General features: G+C 38.9%; 1 protein-coding gene across 5 annotated transcripts in view; it reads right to left on the bottom strand.

Moving 5' to 3' along the window:
- sema6e (sema domain, transmembrane domain (TM), and cytoplasmic domain, (semaphorin) 6E) overlaps window positions 1–14,445 on the bottom strand; it is a 150,012-nt gene that overhangs the window by 55,605 nt on the left and 79,962 nt on the right. For all 5 annotated transcript variants that reach the window (XM_040030639.1, XM_040030642.1, XM_040030640.1 and 2 more), the window contains 3 exons: window positions 7,963–8,165; window positions 3,406–3,520; window positions 1,886–1,943 (listed from right to left, as the gene is read on the bottom strand). In XM_040030639.1, the coding sequence (XP_039886573.1) occupies window positions 1,886–1,943; window positions 3,406–3,520; window positions 7,963–8,104 (315 nt within the window). In that variant the 5' untranslated portion in view covers window positions 8,105–8,165. The remainder of the gene's footprint in view (window positions 1–1,885; window positions 1,944–3,405; window positions 3,521–7,962; window positions 8,166–14,445) is intronic.

The raw sequence follows: 14,445 nt of genomic DNA, 5'->3' as shown, positions 1-14,445 counted from the left end.
ATTTCTGGATTTTAAACCCTGTTTTTTTCACTTGGCTTGAACACACTGGATGAAAAATAGTCATCGCACAATTTCCATGGATGAGAGTTCAAGCAGCAGGATAATGCATGATAGTTTAGATAAGAGAGAGATAAAAAAATAAAAATAAAGCACAAGTCATAGATTTGTGATATACAGACAATCCAACTTACGGTAGGAGTCATTCATTCCTGTTTTTGGTCTTTTATTTTAATTATTTTGTCTGTAGTAAAACTACACATTGCCAACCTCAAGGTGAGATGTCCCTGGTGCTCGAGGGTGTACATCTTTGGTCTAACTTATTTTATATAAAACTCAAGATCATGAGTCAAATTTTTGACACCAAATCCATCATTTTGTAATCAGTACATGGCACACTGATTTTACAGCCAACACTTTGCTGTAGAAAAACACCTTTGTTTGGAAGACCTCTGAGGTGATTTTGTGAAGGTCCAAAATGATTCAGTAGGACTCAGCATTTATGGTAATAGGTTTTACCTTGTCCACGCTCGATTCGGTTTACTAATAATTACTTTTGGCCACCCAGGCCCGGGGAGATTGGTGAAGAGGAGAATGCGAATGAGCGCCCGGTGTGAAAAATGAAGAGCTAGTTTAAAAATTAGCCGCCATGAAGGAATGGATCTATGATGATGGGGGACCCACCATTTTCTGATATGAGTCAGTCACACACCACCAATTGAACTCAGATGGATAACAGCGTAGGACAGCGTAGGACAGCGAGAACGTGATGGCGGTGTATTCATACAGTCTTTAATAATTTGCCTCTCAGTTCCTGCTGTCACACTGGAGGCAGCAGCAGTATGGGTGAATTGGGAGAAAAAATGCACATCATATACACACATTCAATGTTCAAGTCCTCATATAACCCAGTAGAAAAAACGACTAACATAGTTTTGTTCAAAGGTTCCCCTTCTTTGTGTTTTGTTCCACACCCAAATCAATAGTTTAGATGTCCTCAGTGTGGAACGGAGGTGTTATCAGAATAAATATCCGTGTTTGGCAGTAATTTATATACAACCAAACAAAAGTCCAAGCCTTGGAGGGCTTTTATTTAAGTGCAATCATGTTTGACAAATGAGATTCAGATAGGAGTGAACATGGCACTTCAAACAAGAGCAGTGCTCCACTTGTAGTGGATATAGATGTCTGAAGAGAGATTGCTTAATACTTGAATGAAAGTGAAAGGCAAAGGGTAGAAAGCAAAATAACGAGATACAAACAAAACAGCCCATCCCCCCTGTAAAAACACCACTGTTCAAAAAAAAGAACAAAAAATGTACAAGAAAGGAAAAGCGGCACAAAGAGCTCTACCTTGGTTCAAACCATTCCTTAAAATGGGTTCAGGTCTATTTTGTCCCGGTGATGTATTATCCAGACTATTACTATTGGCAAGTAAAAGCCCATGTTCGCTTATGTGAACGACTTTAAAGTTAATCTTATGTTTAATGAGCACAGAATCCTAAAACTTATTTCAACTTTAGCAGACCAAAATAGTCGAGTAAGCCTGATAACGCTCACATTATTGGTATTGATCGCGAAGGATCGAGAGATCAAACGTTCCTTGAATGTCAGAGTCTTACAGAAAGAATTTACCTCTGAAGTGAGGTTTTTGCATTCAGAAAAATCCACAGACCATTGTTAAGGTTTAAAAGCAAATGGCAAGTGCATGATCCAAGATAAATAAAATGTCCTTAAATAAACGAATATCGACCTAAACACATGTATCAATTAAAACTTCTATGTTGAACTAGAATATAGCTATGGTATTTTTTTTTTTTTTGTATAAGATCGAAATAAAGTAAACACATTGGAAGATTTTCAATCATGATAGCAGACAGACACTTACCTGCTGTGGGATTATCTGCTCAGATGAAGCTGCAAGATTGATGGCAAACACATGGTCCCTGCAAGAAAGTGAGTCACGACATTATTGATGTCATCTTTCTTTGCAACCCTTCATATTTTTTTTTTCCTCCAATGCAAAGCTTTAGAAGCATCTAACTTAACCAATTCACCAAAACCTGCCCCAAAACTCTCCTTTTTTTCTCTGAGTGCAATTGATTACAGCTGTGCAGCAACACAGACTGGGAGGTGGATTAACAGGCAAGGTTTATTGGCTTTTTGGCTTCAGGACATCACAGGAGTTTTCCCAACTATCGACAAAACCCATATGAATCACTTTGTGAAGTGAGGAATGCATTTGTTGCACGCAGCTGTAGAAAATATTAAGCCAGTTTATGTGCATATAGGACCTCTATAACTTTTTGGACTGGGTTCTTGGCAGTGGGAGCACTTTATTTTGAAATGGAGCCAAACACTATAGCAGAACTTATTTTGCACAATGCAACTGGGCAGAGAAGGTGCAACCCTGTACTGTTTAGATAATTAACCTAAAACACATCGAGTAGCAGAGCAATGTGCAAATTAGGCTGTGTAATGCACTTGAAAAAACTTCAGAGGTTCTGCCAAACTGCAAACATGAAAGCAGTCTGATGCAGAAGCGCTGCCTGAGATATAGTTCACAAAGAGCTAAAAGTTTCATTTTGGAAACATTTACCTTTTGGAAGTTTTACATTTTCACATAAATGCAAAATTGCAAGAAGCAGTTTCTGTAGCCATGTTTTTTTTTTCCCCCCCTAATCACTTTTTACTTTCACTTGGCCTTCTTGGAATTCTTTATTATGCATTTAATATATAATATCTGTACTGTTGACACAGATTTCTTTTGCTGGGCTATTTTCCCTCCCTGACAATTAGTTGCGAATTTTGTCTTTCTTCATTGTGTCCTTTCAAGAGCCCATTTACCTCTTGCCCTGTTTTTGCTGCAAAAAAGGAAAAAAAAAATAAACTGACTTGTGCTTAATTAGCTTTACTGGCTAAAAAAAAAAAACTCCAAATGGGTAAATGTGTTGCTTATATAATCAGATAAATTATTCAGAGCTTGTTGGCTGCTTATCAAACTATTTAAGAAGTGTGTGGATAAAGGTTTAGGTTAAAGAAACATGATTATAATTACTCACAAAAATATTTATTATACTGAAGCCTTTGTGCAACCATGCACATGTTAACATAGTATCAGACTTATAGACGGATGCTAATGAATATAAATGTGTAAGGTCATTATTCATCATTATTAACTATCCCTTTATAAATGTACAGATTTTACAGTAGGTTGGTAAAAAACACATGTATGAAAATATCCCTAGTCCTTATAGTCCTAATATTTGTATGTTTAAACATGAAGTAATGGTCAACGTTTTACATGAGATGTTTTGAGTCATATTTTCAACTTCAGTAAACAATGTAAACATTGTTATATTATATCTTTTGTTATGTTGAATTAGCAGCTGAGTGATGGTGACTGACCGTGCAGCGATATAGAGCATGTGGTTGATCCTTAGCATCCGCTGGAAATCCAGACCCAGGCGGACAGTGTCATTGTCTGACATGAGTCCCTGGAAGCTGGGGTAGAGGTACGAGGCTGCACGGGCAAAAAGATGAAGAGAAGAAGAAATTATTCGAGTATAAGACAGTCATATGCATCCCCCCCTCCAAAACAAAAAAGAACAACAACAAAACAAAAAACCAACTGGAAAGCAATGTCAGAACTTTACTGTGACAGTTCACCGTGGAATCAAAATTTTAAAACTAAAATTAGGAATAAAGGAAAGGGATTTCCAGTCTTTGTCAAATGTCAGTGGCGTTTTTTTCCCTTTGAGAAAAAGAAAAAAAAAAAGAAGCAATTTTTCAGTTTTACATTTATGGAGGCAGTTTGACAACGACAGCTAAAAATTTCATGCACAGTAGTATTAGCAATTTAAGAAACACTAACCCAAGGTTACAATTTAGTCGTCTTTTTGAAAACCCTGAGCTCACACTGTATGCAAATGCACACTTGTGGAGGTGGATCAGGGAGAAAAATAGCATCCTAAGCTGCAAATTAAGCAGTCGTGTCATAGAAGTCAATCTGATTTAAATAACTGGCTCCTCGTAAGCATTTCTGAGCAGACATGTCTGGGGACTGTGCCAAGTGAGGACAAAGAAACAAATCAAAAACATCTGAAAAGACATTCTAATTGTCACATTTAAATCAGTCTCACCTGTTTCCAAGGTCACGAAAGTTTAGCTTAAGCTGTTTTCATGCATGCACTGCACCCATGAACTTTTCTAGGACTTATCAGGGAGAGCCGCACGCGAAAATGCAAATGTTGGACATTAAATACTCTTGTGAGGTCCTTATCGCAAGGTCTGTCTGATGCAGGATTGTGCTGAATGTGCAAGTAGGCCAACTAGTGGGCGACACGTGTTCCATCTCCTGCATGCATCCCTGCCACAGAAACGACAGGATGTACTCACTCCGACGCAAACCATTTACTGCTGCATGACACGTGTGAGAAAGGAAAATATCCCAACGCGATTCTCCCGAAACCTCCGAAAGTTCATGTGTGAACATGTCTTTAGTGTTATCATCAATGCCATTAAATACCTTCACCTGGTAAAGTGCCTCTATAACAAATGACACCAACAGGAAAATCATTAAACAAAAAACAAACATAAAATGTTAAATAAGATGAACTGAAGGAAGTCGTGCAAAGAAACAGTGATATAATATAAACTTTATGGTGCACTATGGCTGATTTTCAGCTTCCCCTTCTTCCTCTTCCGCATGTTAATTTCATTTTCTTTCCCTTACTCAAAGTGCAGACGAACTCACTAGAGGGCAATATTATTTTAAACAATGGGAGATTGTGTCCAGTACTTTAAATAACAAAATAACAGTCAGCCAGTGGATGGATATGCCTTTCAAAAACTTGATTAAAAAAAGATCCTTCAGGCAAAAATGGAATAAGCCTGGCTCAATACTGACACCACGCTGTCTTCCATATCACAGATACTTCCCCTGCTGTCTTCTTTTTTTTTTTTTTTTTTTTTTTTAACTAAGCAAAGATTCAGCTGAAGGCCAGAGCATTCTGTCTGTAAAGTACTGTATTAAGTGCCCTCCAGCTTCCCATCTGACCTGGGCTGCTGCTGAATTAGCAATCCCCCCTAGAAATACACCACAATCTGAAATTAGTCTCTCTATAGGGAGCCGTACACGCTCCTTTAACCACTCGTCTCAAATCGACTGTTTAAAGATTTAAATGCCTAATGTCTGGCTGAGTGCTGGACCTTGCTGTGCTGTCTGGTGAAGAGACTCCCAGTGGCTCAGCAGCCCGCCCTGCCATCCTCCCCCTTGGCAAATGAGGATTTCTAATTACTCTTTAGCACTTTCACACCCTGTTTGGCTTGGCTAGGTCATTGCTAGCAGAAAACCCCCAGGATAATGACTCGAGGCATTTAGGATCACTACAACGAGAAGAACGTACAACTCATAAGACGAAGTACTCAAAGAACTACACCAGAATCCTACATTGAAGCTCCAGCAACACTTGTATGAAGAACAATGTTATTTCTTGACCATCTTGATGGTTAGCTTTTAGTCTTCATGGACAATGGGAGTAGGTAAAGTTGATATGATGTAAAGCCGATTTTGTATTGAGATGTTTTCCCCAAACTGCACTTCAAAGATTGCATTTTAAAGAACAAATGAAAGAAAGGGGAAACAGTCTGTCAAGGACACGCGTTAAGTTATGACATGTTATCCATAACTGCTAGGACTTAGTTCAATATTTAAAAGCTATTGCTACTGCATAGTAATGATAACTTTTAAAAGGAACCTTTTATGCCCTTTTTTCAACTGCAGGGTTTTATTCTTGAACTCTGTTGGAATTGATTTGCATGAGAAACTGTTCAAAATAATTCTTATTTATCATATGCAGAACCTTGGAGCAGCACCTCATTCACTGACTGAAACAAGAGATTTTAGGTTAACCTTAACAACGTCCCTCTTTTAAGGACAGTATCTCTTGATCGGCTGCCTCTAACATACAAAGGAAAAGGTTGTGTGTGTAAGATGCTAAGATTAAAGAAAGTTCCTCTTTCAGACATCATACAGAACCAAGAATAGCAAAAAAGCTGCCTGAAACCAATCATGAAAATAGGTAGTGTAGTGTATGCATCCTAAACAAGACTAGACATTTTATTAATAGCCTCATGTTCTGTATAACCTGTATCAGCTGCACTGGCTGTGGAAAACCTAAATATGCCCAACTTAAACAGCACCGTGTTAGGCAAAAACAAAAGTGTAAGAAAAATTATTTGTCCGCTTTCTAAAAGAAGGAGTCACTTAGGTATGATTTCATAGACTTCATCCTGACGAAGTACTATGATTCATAATGGATGTCTCAGAGTTGCGAGGGACCTTGCGCCATGCTGTCACCTGCTGGAACTAGAAGTGACAAATTGCTCTCATTACACCTGGGACGGAGCTCCACATATAGCACTATTAGCACAGCTATTTCTGCTAATGGTAGCGTTACTCTCTTCCAGATAGATCAATTACAGTGTGTGGGCCATGGTCTCAGCCACCTCTTAAATCAATTATGGGCCATTACATTTAGCAGCCAAGACCTCTTCTGTAGACCTTCCCAGTTATTGGGTGCCACAGATGGGTCCCTAAGGTGGTCCAACAGAGCAGTGTCTTGAGTCTGTTAGAAGTCTTCAAGAGTCTCTTAAATCAAAAACTCGCTGGTTTCCAGCTGTAGCTCTGAAGTTTTAATGTCTTGTGCTGTGGTAACATGTGGAGCCGGGGTAATAATTCATTATTAGCTTCTATCGACTGTCATTGGAATATGGCTGAGACAGTTGTGCTATGAAAATCTTTTGTTCATATGAAAGATTACAGGGGAAAAAAAGCATTATTATGTGTTTGAATTAATTAAATTATGGTATTATTAGGGACTGAAGAGCATGGACAATTCAGACATTAATTAAGTCAGGTGATATTAACTAAAACAGAAAAAAAAAAAACCTAAAAAAAAAAAAAATCCATATTGTAGTCACTGTCTCCTAGGTAGGGACAAGTATTGATTATCAGTGGTGATCCAACTATTTATCAGGAAAAAAAGCTCAGTATGAAAATTAAAATGAAGAATGCTTATGATGTCAGTAAACTAACCAGCTGTCACCTTCATTATAACAGCAGTATGTATGTGTTGTGCATGCATACAGATGGGGTTTTGTTTTGCTTTGCAAAAAATACTGAAAAATTGCTCTTTTTGTAGTACAAGTTTGCCAAACTCTGATCTAAACCAAGGGAGGAAAGAAATATTTGCTGTTTATTTCTTGTCAGTGCTGTTCTTGCACACCAGTCAGTAGTAGTACACATGAAAGCCCCACAGAGTGACAGCTGAGTCATTTTTCCTGCAACTGTTCATAGTCAGTGCTAAATGAAGCTACTGTGAGAAATTTGGCTGCTGACTTTTACACCAAGCTAAATAAATCAAAGAAGAAGAATTTTTACATGAGAGCATTGTGAAAATGTTCTTTTTATGATATACTGCAGACATTATTTACACACTCCAGTTGTATGCCACATACAATAAATGTTTTACTATTCAAAACAATGTTTAGCCTGTTGGACAGTCTAAATAGCCCAGCTGTATCCTAATGTGAATCAGATACATGGGCAATAAAAATAAAAAAAAATCAGCGCTACACACTTTACATCAAAATTATTCTACAAATTTGCTAAAAGTTTGCACCTCCGCTCTGACAGACCTTTTTTAATCATGCATACTAAAACTGAAGTGACCTTATTCGACACCGAGTCAGCGCAGAGCTCAACAAATAAATTTAATTATAGCTGTTCCAGCAGCAGAATAAACATCTACAGATTTGCTTGCTGCAAACATAGCCTTAAACACATCCACCTCACTAAGCTATATCCCCCAGTGACGAGATATGCCTTAGTGACCCTCGCTCTAGATTTACATGTACTCCTGCAACAGAGATCACCATGGCAACAACAGATTTTGAACTTACTTTCTCTGCCCACGACGCTGATTGGTTCCAGGTCTTGGGGGAACGGCGTGGCTCCTGAGGACAGCTGAGCTAAGAAGGCGACAAAGGTAAGAGCCAGGAAGGCTGGCAGGATGGGTCGAGGCAAGACGACCATCAGCCTCATTTTGGCAGAGGAAGAGACCTCACCAGTAACACATGGCCCACAGCAGATTCACCTAACCAACCTATAAAAGAAAAGGCACAGAGTTGGTGCATTGTTGTTATCAATATTACATCTGAGACACCTCAGTGTAACAAAATTAAGACAGTCAAACACTATAACATGGTCGACTTCTAATATAGTAGCACGCATTGGATATAGATGCATTTTATAGAGATTCTAAATTAAAAGGCAACAATTACATAACTGAAGAATGACTAGAGTAATGTTTAAAGGTGGCATCTTAGTTCCTATTAGCATGCAATGCCTCATACCAATGCAGTGATGTGATTGAGTGTCCACCCAACCACTGATTTGTAAGAGTGCAAATGCATTAAAAAAAGGCAGATGGAGTCAGAGCAAACCAGACGTGTGAGGGAAGCAACCAGGAGAGAAGGCAGGCTGCAGGACCCTGACCAGAAGGACACTTAAACATTCACTGCCCAACCGTGTCTTAAACACAATAAACACTCCTTGTTCAGCCTGATATGGCGAGATGTCCTTGCAATTGTTTAATTTAGTAAAGGGTAAAAGGTCACTCCTGTGCATATTTAAATATCACCTCTAAAAGGTGGCTCTCACACATGAGCTTTGTGCAAAAACAGCTCCTTCAACTGCAACAGTCACCAATGGTTAAGAAATATGACGAGGCTTTAAAGACTTTCCATAATCTCATGAGCCACTAAAGAGAGCCTGAAACTGATGAAATGTAATGAGGATGAACAGGGTGAACATCTCTCACATACAACTATATGCTTTTACAGGAGGAACTAAAGGTGGAGACCATCAAATAAAAAAACAAAACAAAAGGCAAAAACACAAAACAAACAAACAAAAAAGATGAACAGTGAAGCAGCAAGAACGTTCAACATTTCTGTTTGCACTGGTGAGAGAGTGGCAGCAGGATTATGTGCTTTATATGGAGAATCAATTGTGAGTTATAGGTCAGGACCATAAATGTTTGAAAGGCATCCTTCCAAAGAATTGCCACACCTGTCTGTCTGGTTAAAAGGCCCAAGCTAATACCTGGATAATTTGTGACAGGGCTGTACATTTAAAGGCAATGGTGACCGGGACTTGTGATATTAGATCAAAAGAAACATTGACATGGATTTCTATTATGGTAAAGAGTAGATATGTCTGCCGCCACAGAGTTGAAAGTGTAGGAAACTCACTTGTGGGAATTTATGCAACAACACAATAGGCTAATATGTTTCCAGATTCTGCTACAAAGAAGATGATTGGCTTTTTGGAAGTGACAGCTATCTTTGGTATTTTTGAATTCTCCCATAACTTTCTATTTCTTTGTGATTCTTGGTGTCCACGCTGCGCCCACCCACCATGCAGGGTGGTGGCAATACCCAGTCAGCCTTTTAGGTCTCAGGGTAAAAAGGTTTAACAATTCAGAAGTTGGAAAATAAATACAAATATAACTTAAGAATGGATATGTTATGCTACAATGACAAAATATTTCATTATGCAGACTGCAATGTATTGGTAAAGTCAAAAAAATGAATAGTAATGGGTAAAAAAAATGAAATTGAGAATCAGTGCGAGAAAAGTCACAAACCCAAGCTGGAGAGCCTCATAGATTTATTAAGTAATTTTCACAGATGAAAATGCACTCTCTAATCAATCACATAACGGGACCTTGTCTGCATCAGGCATCTTTTCAATACTGGCAAACACTGTTGGGCTTAGGTGTGGGTTAGTGTCCGAGAAAGGCAGGGAAATTTCCTGGGCCATTATCACAAAGGCTCAAATGGCTCAAAAGGCTCACTGCTTAAAAGCAGCTTTTAAACAGATATCAGAAAATGTTAACATGACCTGCAAGCAGATCTGCACTAAAGCACACAGAGTAAGGAAACAGATGCATGTGCCAGGTTGTACCATTCAAATGCTTAATACTTAAATAGTACAAATACTTGCTGCATTTATCAACCTGAACACCTGGTGCTAAAAACATTCAAATGTACAGAGAGCACGTCCTTTGGAAAAAAAGTTGGGTGGTAAACAGAAAGTGATTCATTTGTTGTTGTGCATTTGTTAGCATGAGAGAAGAACTTGTCTTGCATAATTAAAGGAACAACTCCGTAGCCGAACAAAGGGTGCTGCCATCGAAATCAAGATTTCAAAACTGAAAAGTCAAAGAAAGCTGTAATAACACCACAAGCAGTATCTGTCAATGATCTCAAAAAACAAAACAAACAAAAACCATCAATGACAGCTTATCAAGTAAAGATGTTGCAACCTCATCCACCTCCAAGAATTCAAATCACAGATTATCATTCTCAATAAAGTGTTTGACAAAGGAGCTCTGAGAATATTTCCTCTTTAAAAAGAAAAAAAAGTTTGCATAGAAGTTGGACTCGAGTGTCTGTGTGGGAATAATTAACAGCTCCAGACATTGTACACAAGGCTGAGATTATGCATGAATGTTAATTTCCACATCTGTTTGATATTTGAGGAAAGAGACAGTAACAGATGGATGGAAGAGGGATTTGTCGAAACCAACTTCAAACTGTGATGACCTGCACTCCTTGCCAATTTATTGAGGGCAATGTGTCCTCTACAGGGGTTCTTACAAGCCCTCCCAAGTTTATGCACTGTGTCGCTTGGCAGTGAGACTTGGGCCACATGGTTTTAAGTGGGAGCAGAAAATTAAGTCAACGGAGACATGAACTGTCATCAATATTGATAATAGTGTGCCTCATTTAAATCCAGGCAGAAAGCTGCATTTAGCAATGAGGTCAAGCGATGATCACAACACCATAAATCGACGTGAGTAGGCAAGTGTCTGTTTGTGTTTACTCTGTGAATTACAGCAGCTTGTGTGGCCTGCCTTAGTAAGTATATGAGAGCGATATACCTGATGAATTAGCCTCATATGGTATAATTTGGCTGTTTTGGGGGTTTTTTCTCCCAGCCAGCGAAGCAGCTATTTAAACAGATGATGTTATTATGAAGACAAATAAGTGAGAAATGTCGCTTAAAACGTCAAAAACATTCACGGCAGAAAAAGGCTAAACAAACTTTTGTCATTTATAGCGTTAAATTACCAATAAAACAGCCGAATGTCAAAATTTATCCACTTTCATCATGAATACGCAGAGCCGCACATAAACCTAAGCAGCGTGTCCGGGGAACACTATATTCTTGTGAGAAAGAAAGGCAGAGATCATTTATTGACAACCTACTTAGCTAAAGGAAGGCAACCAACAGAGTGTGAAAACAAGACAACCATACTGAGTACAAGAGCTTATGCAAGACAAGTAATATACCCCACATGGTTTGTGCATACAGTATTAGCTTATAGTTAAGGTTGAGTTTCAGACTGTTGAGGACTTCATTATCCTGAACTGGTGCCGGAGACATTTTTCAAACTTTACTGCTAGAAGCTGTGTGACAAAAATAAATACTTGCAAATCTAGACAGAAGGGATTTGTCTTTATACTCATCGAGTGTATTGGATATATCGCCCACCCCTGGTTGAGCATATGTGAAAAGTAGAGCTCCTGGTTAGATTCCACCCACTATTTCCTGCATCATTCCCCTTGTTCTTTGCTGTCTGCTCTCTACTGCCCTACCAAATAAAGGCTAAAAACTACCCCCCACCAAAAAAAAGAAAATCTGATTTTTACCTTCAGATTTCAAGTGTGAAATACTGGCGAGCTCAAATCATACAAAAATATACTGCACAAGCTGCTGAACTTTTAAGTTAAATGCTGACAAATGAGGCTCCCCAAAGAAGCTCACATCAATGAATCAATGTTGCACAAAAAAAACATTTCAGTTCTGCACTTGAAAAAGATTAAATACTCATTTCTGTGCCGTGTACACTGTGCAGTGCATATCAAACATTTCACCTGATTATAAATTTGTTCTCTGGGTGTGATTTATTGTATGTGAATCAGGCAGTGAATGCAGCATCATTGATTATTTTAGAGACACTGCTTACCTGAAACTATGAAATCAAACATCACAGTATATTATATTTGTAGGAAATTTCTGGATGGAAGATACTGAAACAAGTTTCTTTTTGGGATTTGTACCTAAAGTCGGCCTTACTAAAATTGTTCTCCTAGAATAAACAGTCTTTGGTGCTCCATCAGATGATTTCCTGCAGATAGACATTACGTACTGAAGGTCCAAGCTCTTGCCTTTAGTTCTGTTCCATCGCTGACATTGTTCTGGTTGTACAGCTTAAAGTAGACTTATTATGCCTTTCCCCATTTTCTCTCAAACAGACACTGTTTCAATAGTGGATTCTTATATTAAATATGGCCCAAGTTCCAAATAATGAGGTCAGTATATTACAAATAACTCCTTTGTGCCAAAAGTCTTCAGTCTGCCCTAAAAGCTCTGTTTTCAACAGTTTTTAATGCCATTAGGTCTGTATAACATCAAAAACAGGTGATATTGTTAATATGGTCCTCACAGCCACAGCTGTGAGCACAACCGCTAAACAGTTAAAACCTTCTGTTTACACGAGGCAGCTAATCAAAAGAAAGCTGGCTTAAAGGGAAAGCTAAAGCAGCTTGTTTTAGATAGGATGAACTGAACAGCTGCACCAGGGCTGGTTATGAGATAGATGCATATTTCATTTCCAACTGGAAATCAAATCAAGCTACCCCCGCTAAAGTCAAAGAAACATAAAGATATAGAACTGGAAACGAGCATAAACTATACTTTTGAATCTGTTACACTAGCAGACAAAGCAAAGCACACTGAAAAATGTGTCTACAAATCAACTACCCTCTGGAACTCTGAGCTCTCTTAATTTAACCTAACACAAAGTCTAATCAGTTAATGACTTTCTGTGCAGTCTAAGGAGAGAGGGATAGCTGGTGAGCTGACAGCTGTCCAAAGGATATAGGCCAGTGCTGATCCTATTCCATGTTCACTCTCTGTGTTCTAGGGTTTGATGGGAGGGCTTGGATCATTTTCTTTTTAATGAACTGGACGTGTTAAGCAATCTGTGAGAGACTGGCAGTTGGGCCTCTTTGGAGGGGTAAGTGTTTCTGGGATGTTGTGGCACACCATTGATAATCTGACATTCATTTGGATTAGTCAACAGCACCGCATCTGGATTTGTAAGATGAATCCACACAGAATCCAGGCCTTTTCTGGGCTAATGCATAAATCAGACTAAAACAATAAGAAATCATGACCTTAAATCATTGTCATGAATTGAGCCATGCAGTCATTTTAATTCATGTATAAACTCCTGCAAGTAAATTTTTATGTTCCGCATCCCCATTTGCCTGACAATAACTGTCCCGTAAAAAGTCACGTTTAAAATCTAAATTTCAATTTCATCCTCAATCAGCTGCATTGCTCTGTATGCACCTGTCAACTCCTGGGACTTCTGTTTTCTGACAACACCTGCTGCACAACTGAACAGCAGAGCATAATCCTGATGCAAAAATCACTCTCTAATATTCCCAGACCTTACCGTGCTTCAGTGGTGGGGAGGCTAATCCACTCATTTTTTGATAACCACAGAATTGAGTCTACCTTTCACCTCTGTGGGCTTTGATATCTCTGAGCCCCCTGGCTGTGAATCTTTTGTCTGAAGCCACACTAGTTTCTGTTCTCACATATTTGCAGGAAACACTGGTCAGCATAATGAGCGAGCATATCCCTGGACTCCATGATAATTTCAGACACAATTAGCCACATTAGCCTCTGCTCTCAGCAGGCCATTACAAAATAGGCTATTATTCTGGGTGCTATAATAACACCAAGAATATGGCTTCCACATGATAAGTCAAGTGTGGGGTATGTTTGAGGACGCTGTGTTCAAGCTTTACAGAGTGAACACTTAGCAAGAGAGGCAGAAGAGTAAGCGAAGAAAACAGACCCTGACTGCTGGATATACAATTAGGGTCGTGGTGTTATATTACAGGGAGTGCAGAATTATTAGGCAAATGAGTATTTTGTCCACATCATCCTCTTCATGCATGTTGTCTTACTCCAAGCTGTATAGGCTCGAAAGCCTACTACCAATTAAGCATATTAGGTGATCTGCATCTCTGTAATGAGAAGGGGTGTGGTCTAATGACATCAACACCCTATATCAGGTGTGCATAATTATTAGGCAACGTCCTTTCCTTTGGCAAAATGGGTCAAAAGAAGGACTTGACAGGCTCAGAAAAGTCAAAAATAGTGAGATATCTTGCAGAGGGATGCAGCAGTCTCAAAATTGCAAAGCTTCTGAAGCGTGATCATCGAACAATCAAGCGTTTCATTCAAAATAGTCAACAGGGTCGCAAGAAGCGTGTGGAAAAACCAAGGCGCAAAAT

The sequence above is a fragment of the Simochromis diagramma genome, unplaced genomic scaffold (genome assembly GCF_900408965.1).
Source record: "Simochromis diagramma unplaced genomic scaffold, fSimDia1.1 OVJJ01000361.1, whole genome shotgun sequence".
Classification (NCBI taxonomy): domain Eukaryota; kingdom Metazoa; phylum Chordata; class Actinopteri; order Cichliformes; family Cichlidae; genus Simochromis; species Simochromis diagramma.
This window is presented reverse-complemented; position numbering and strand designations above follow the sequence as displayed.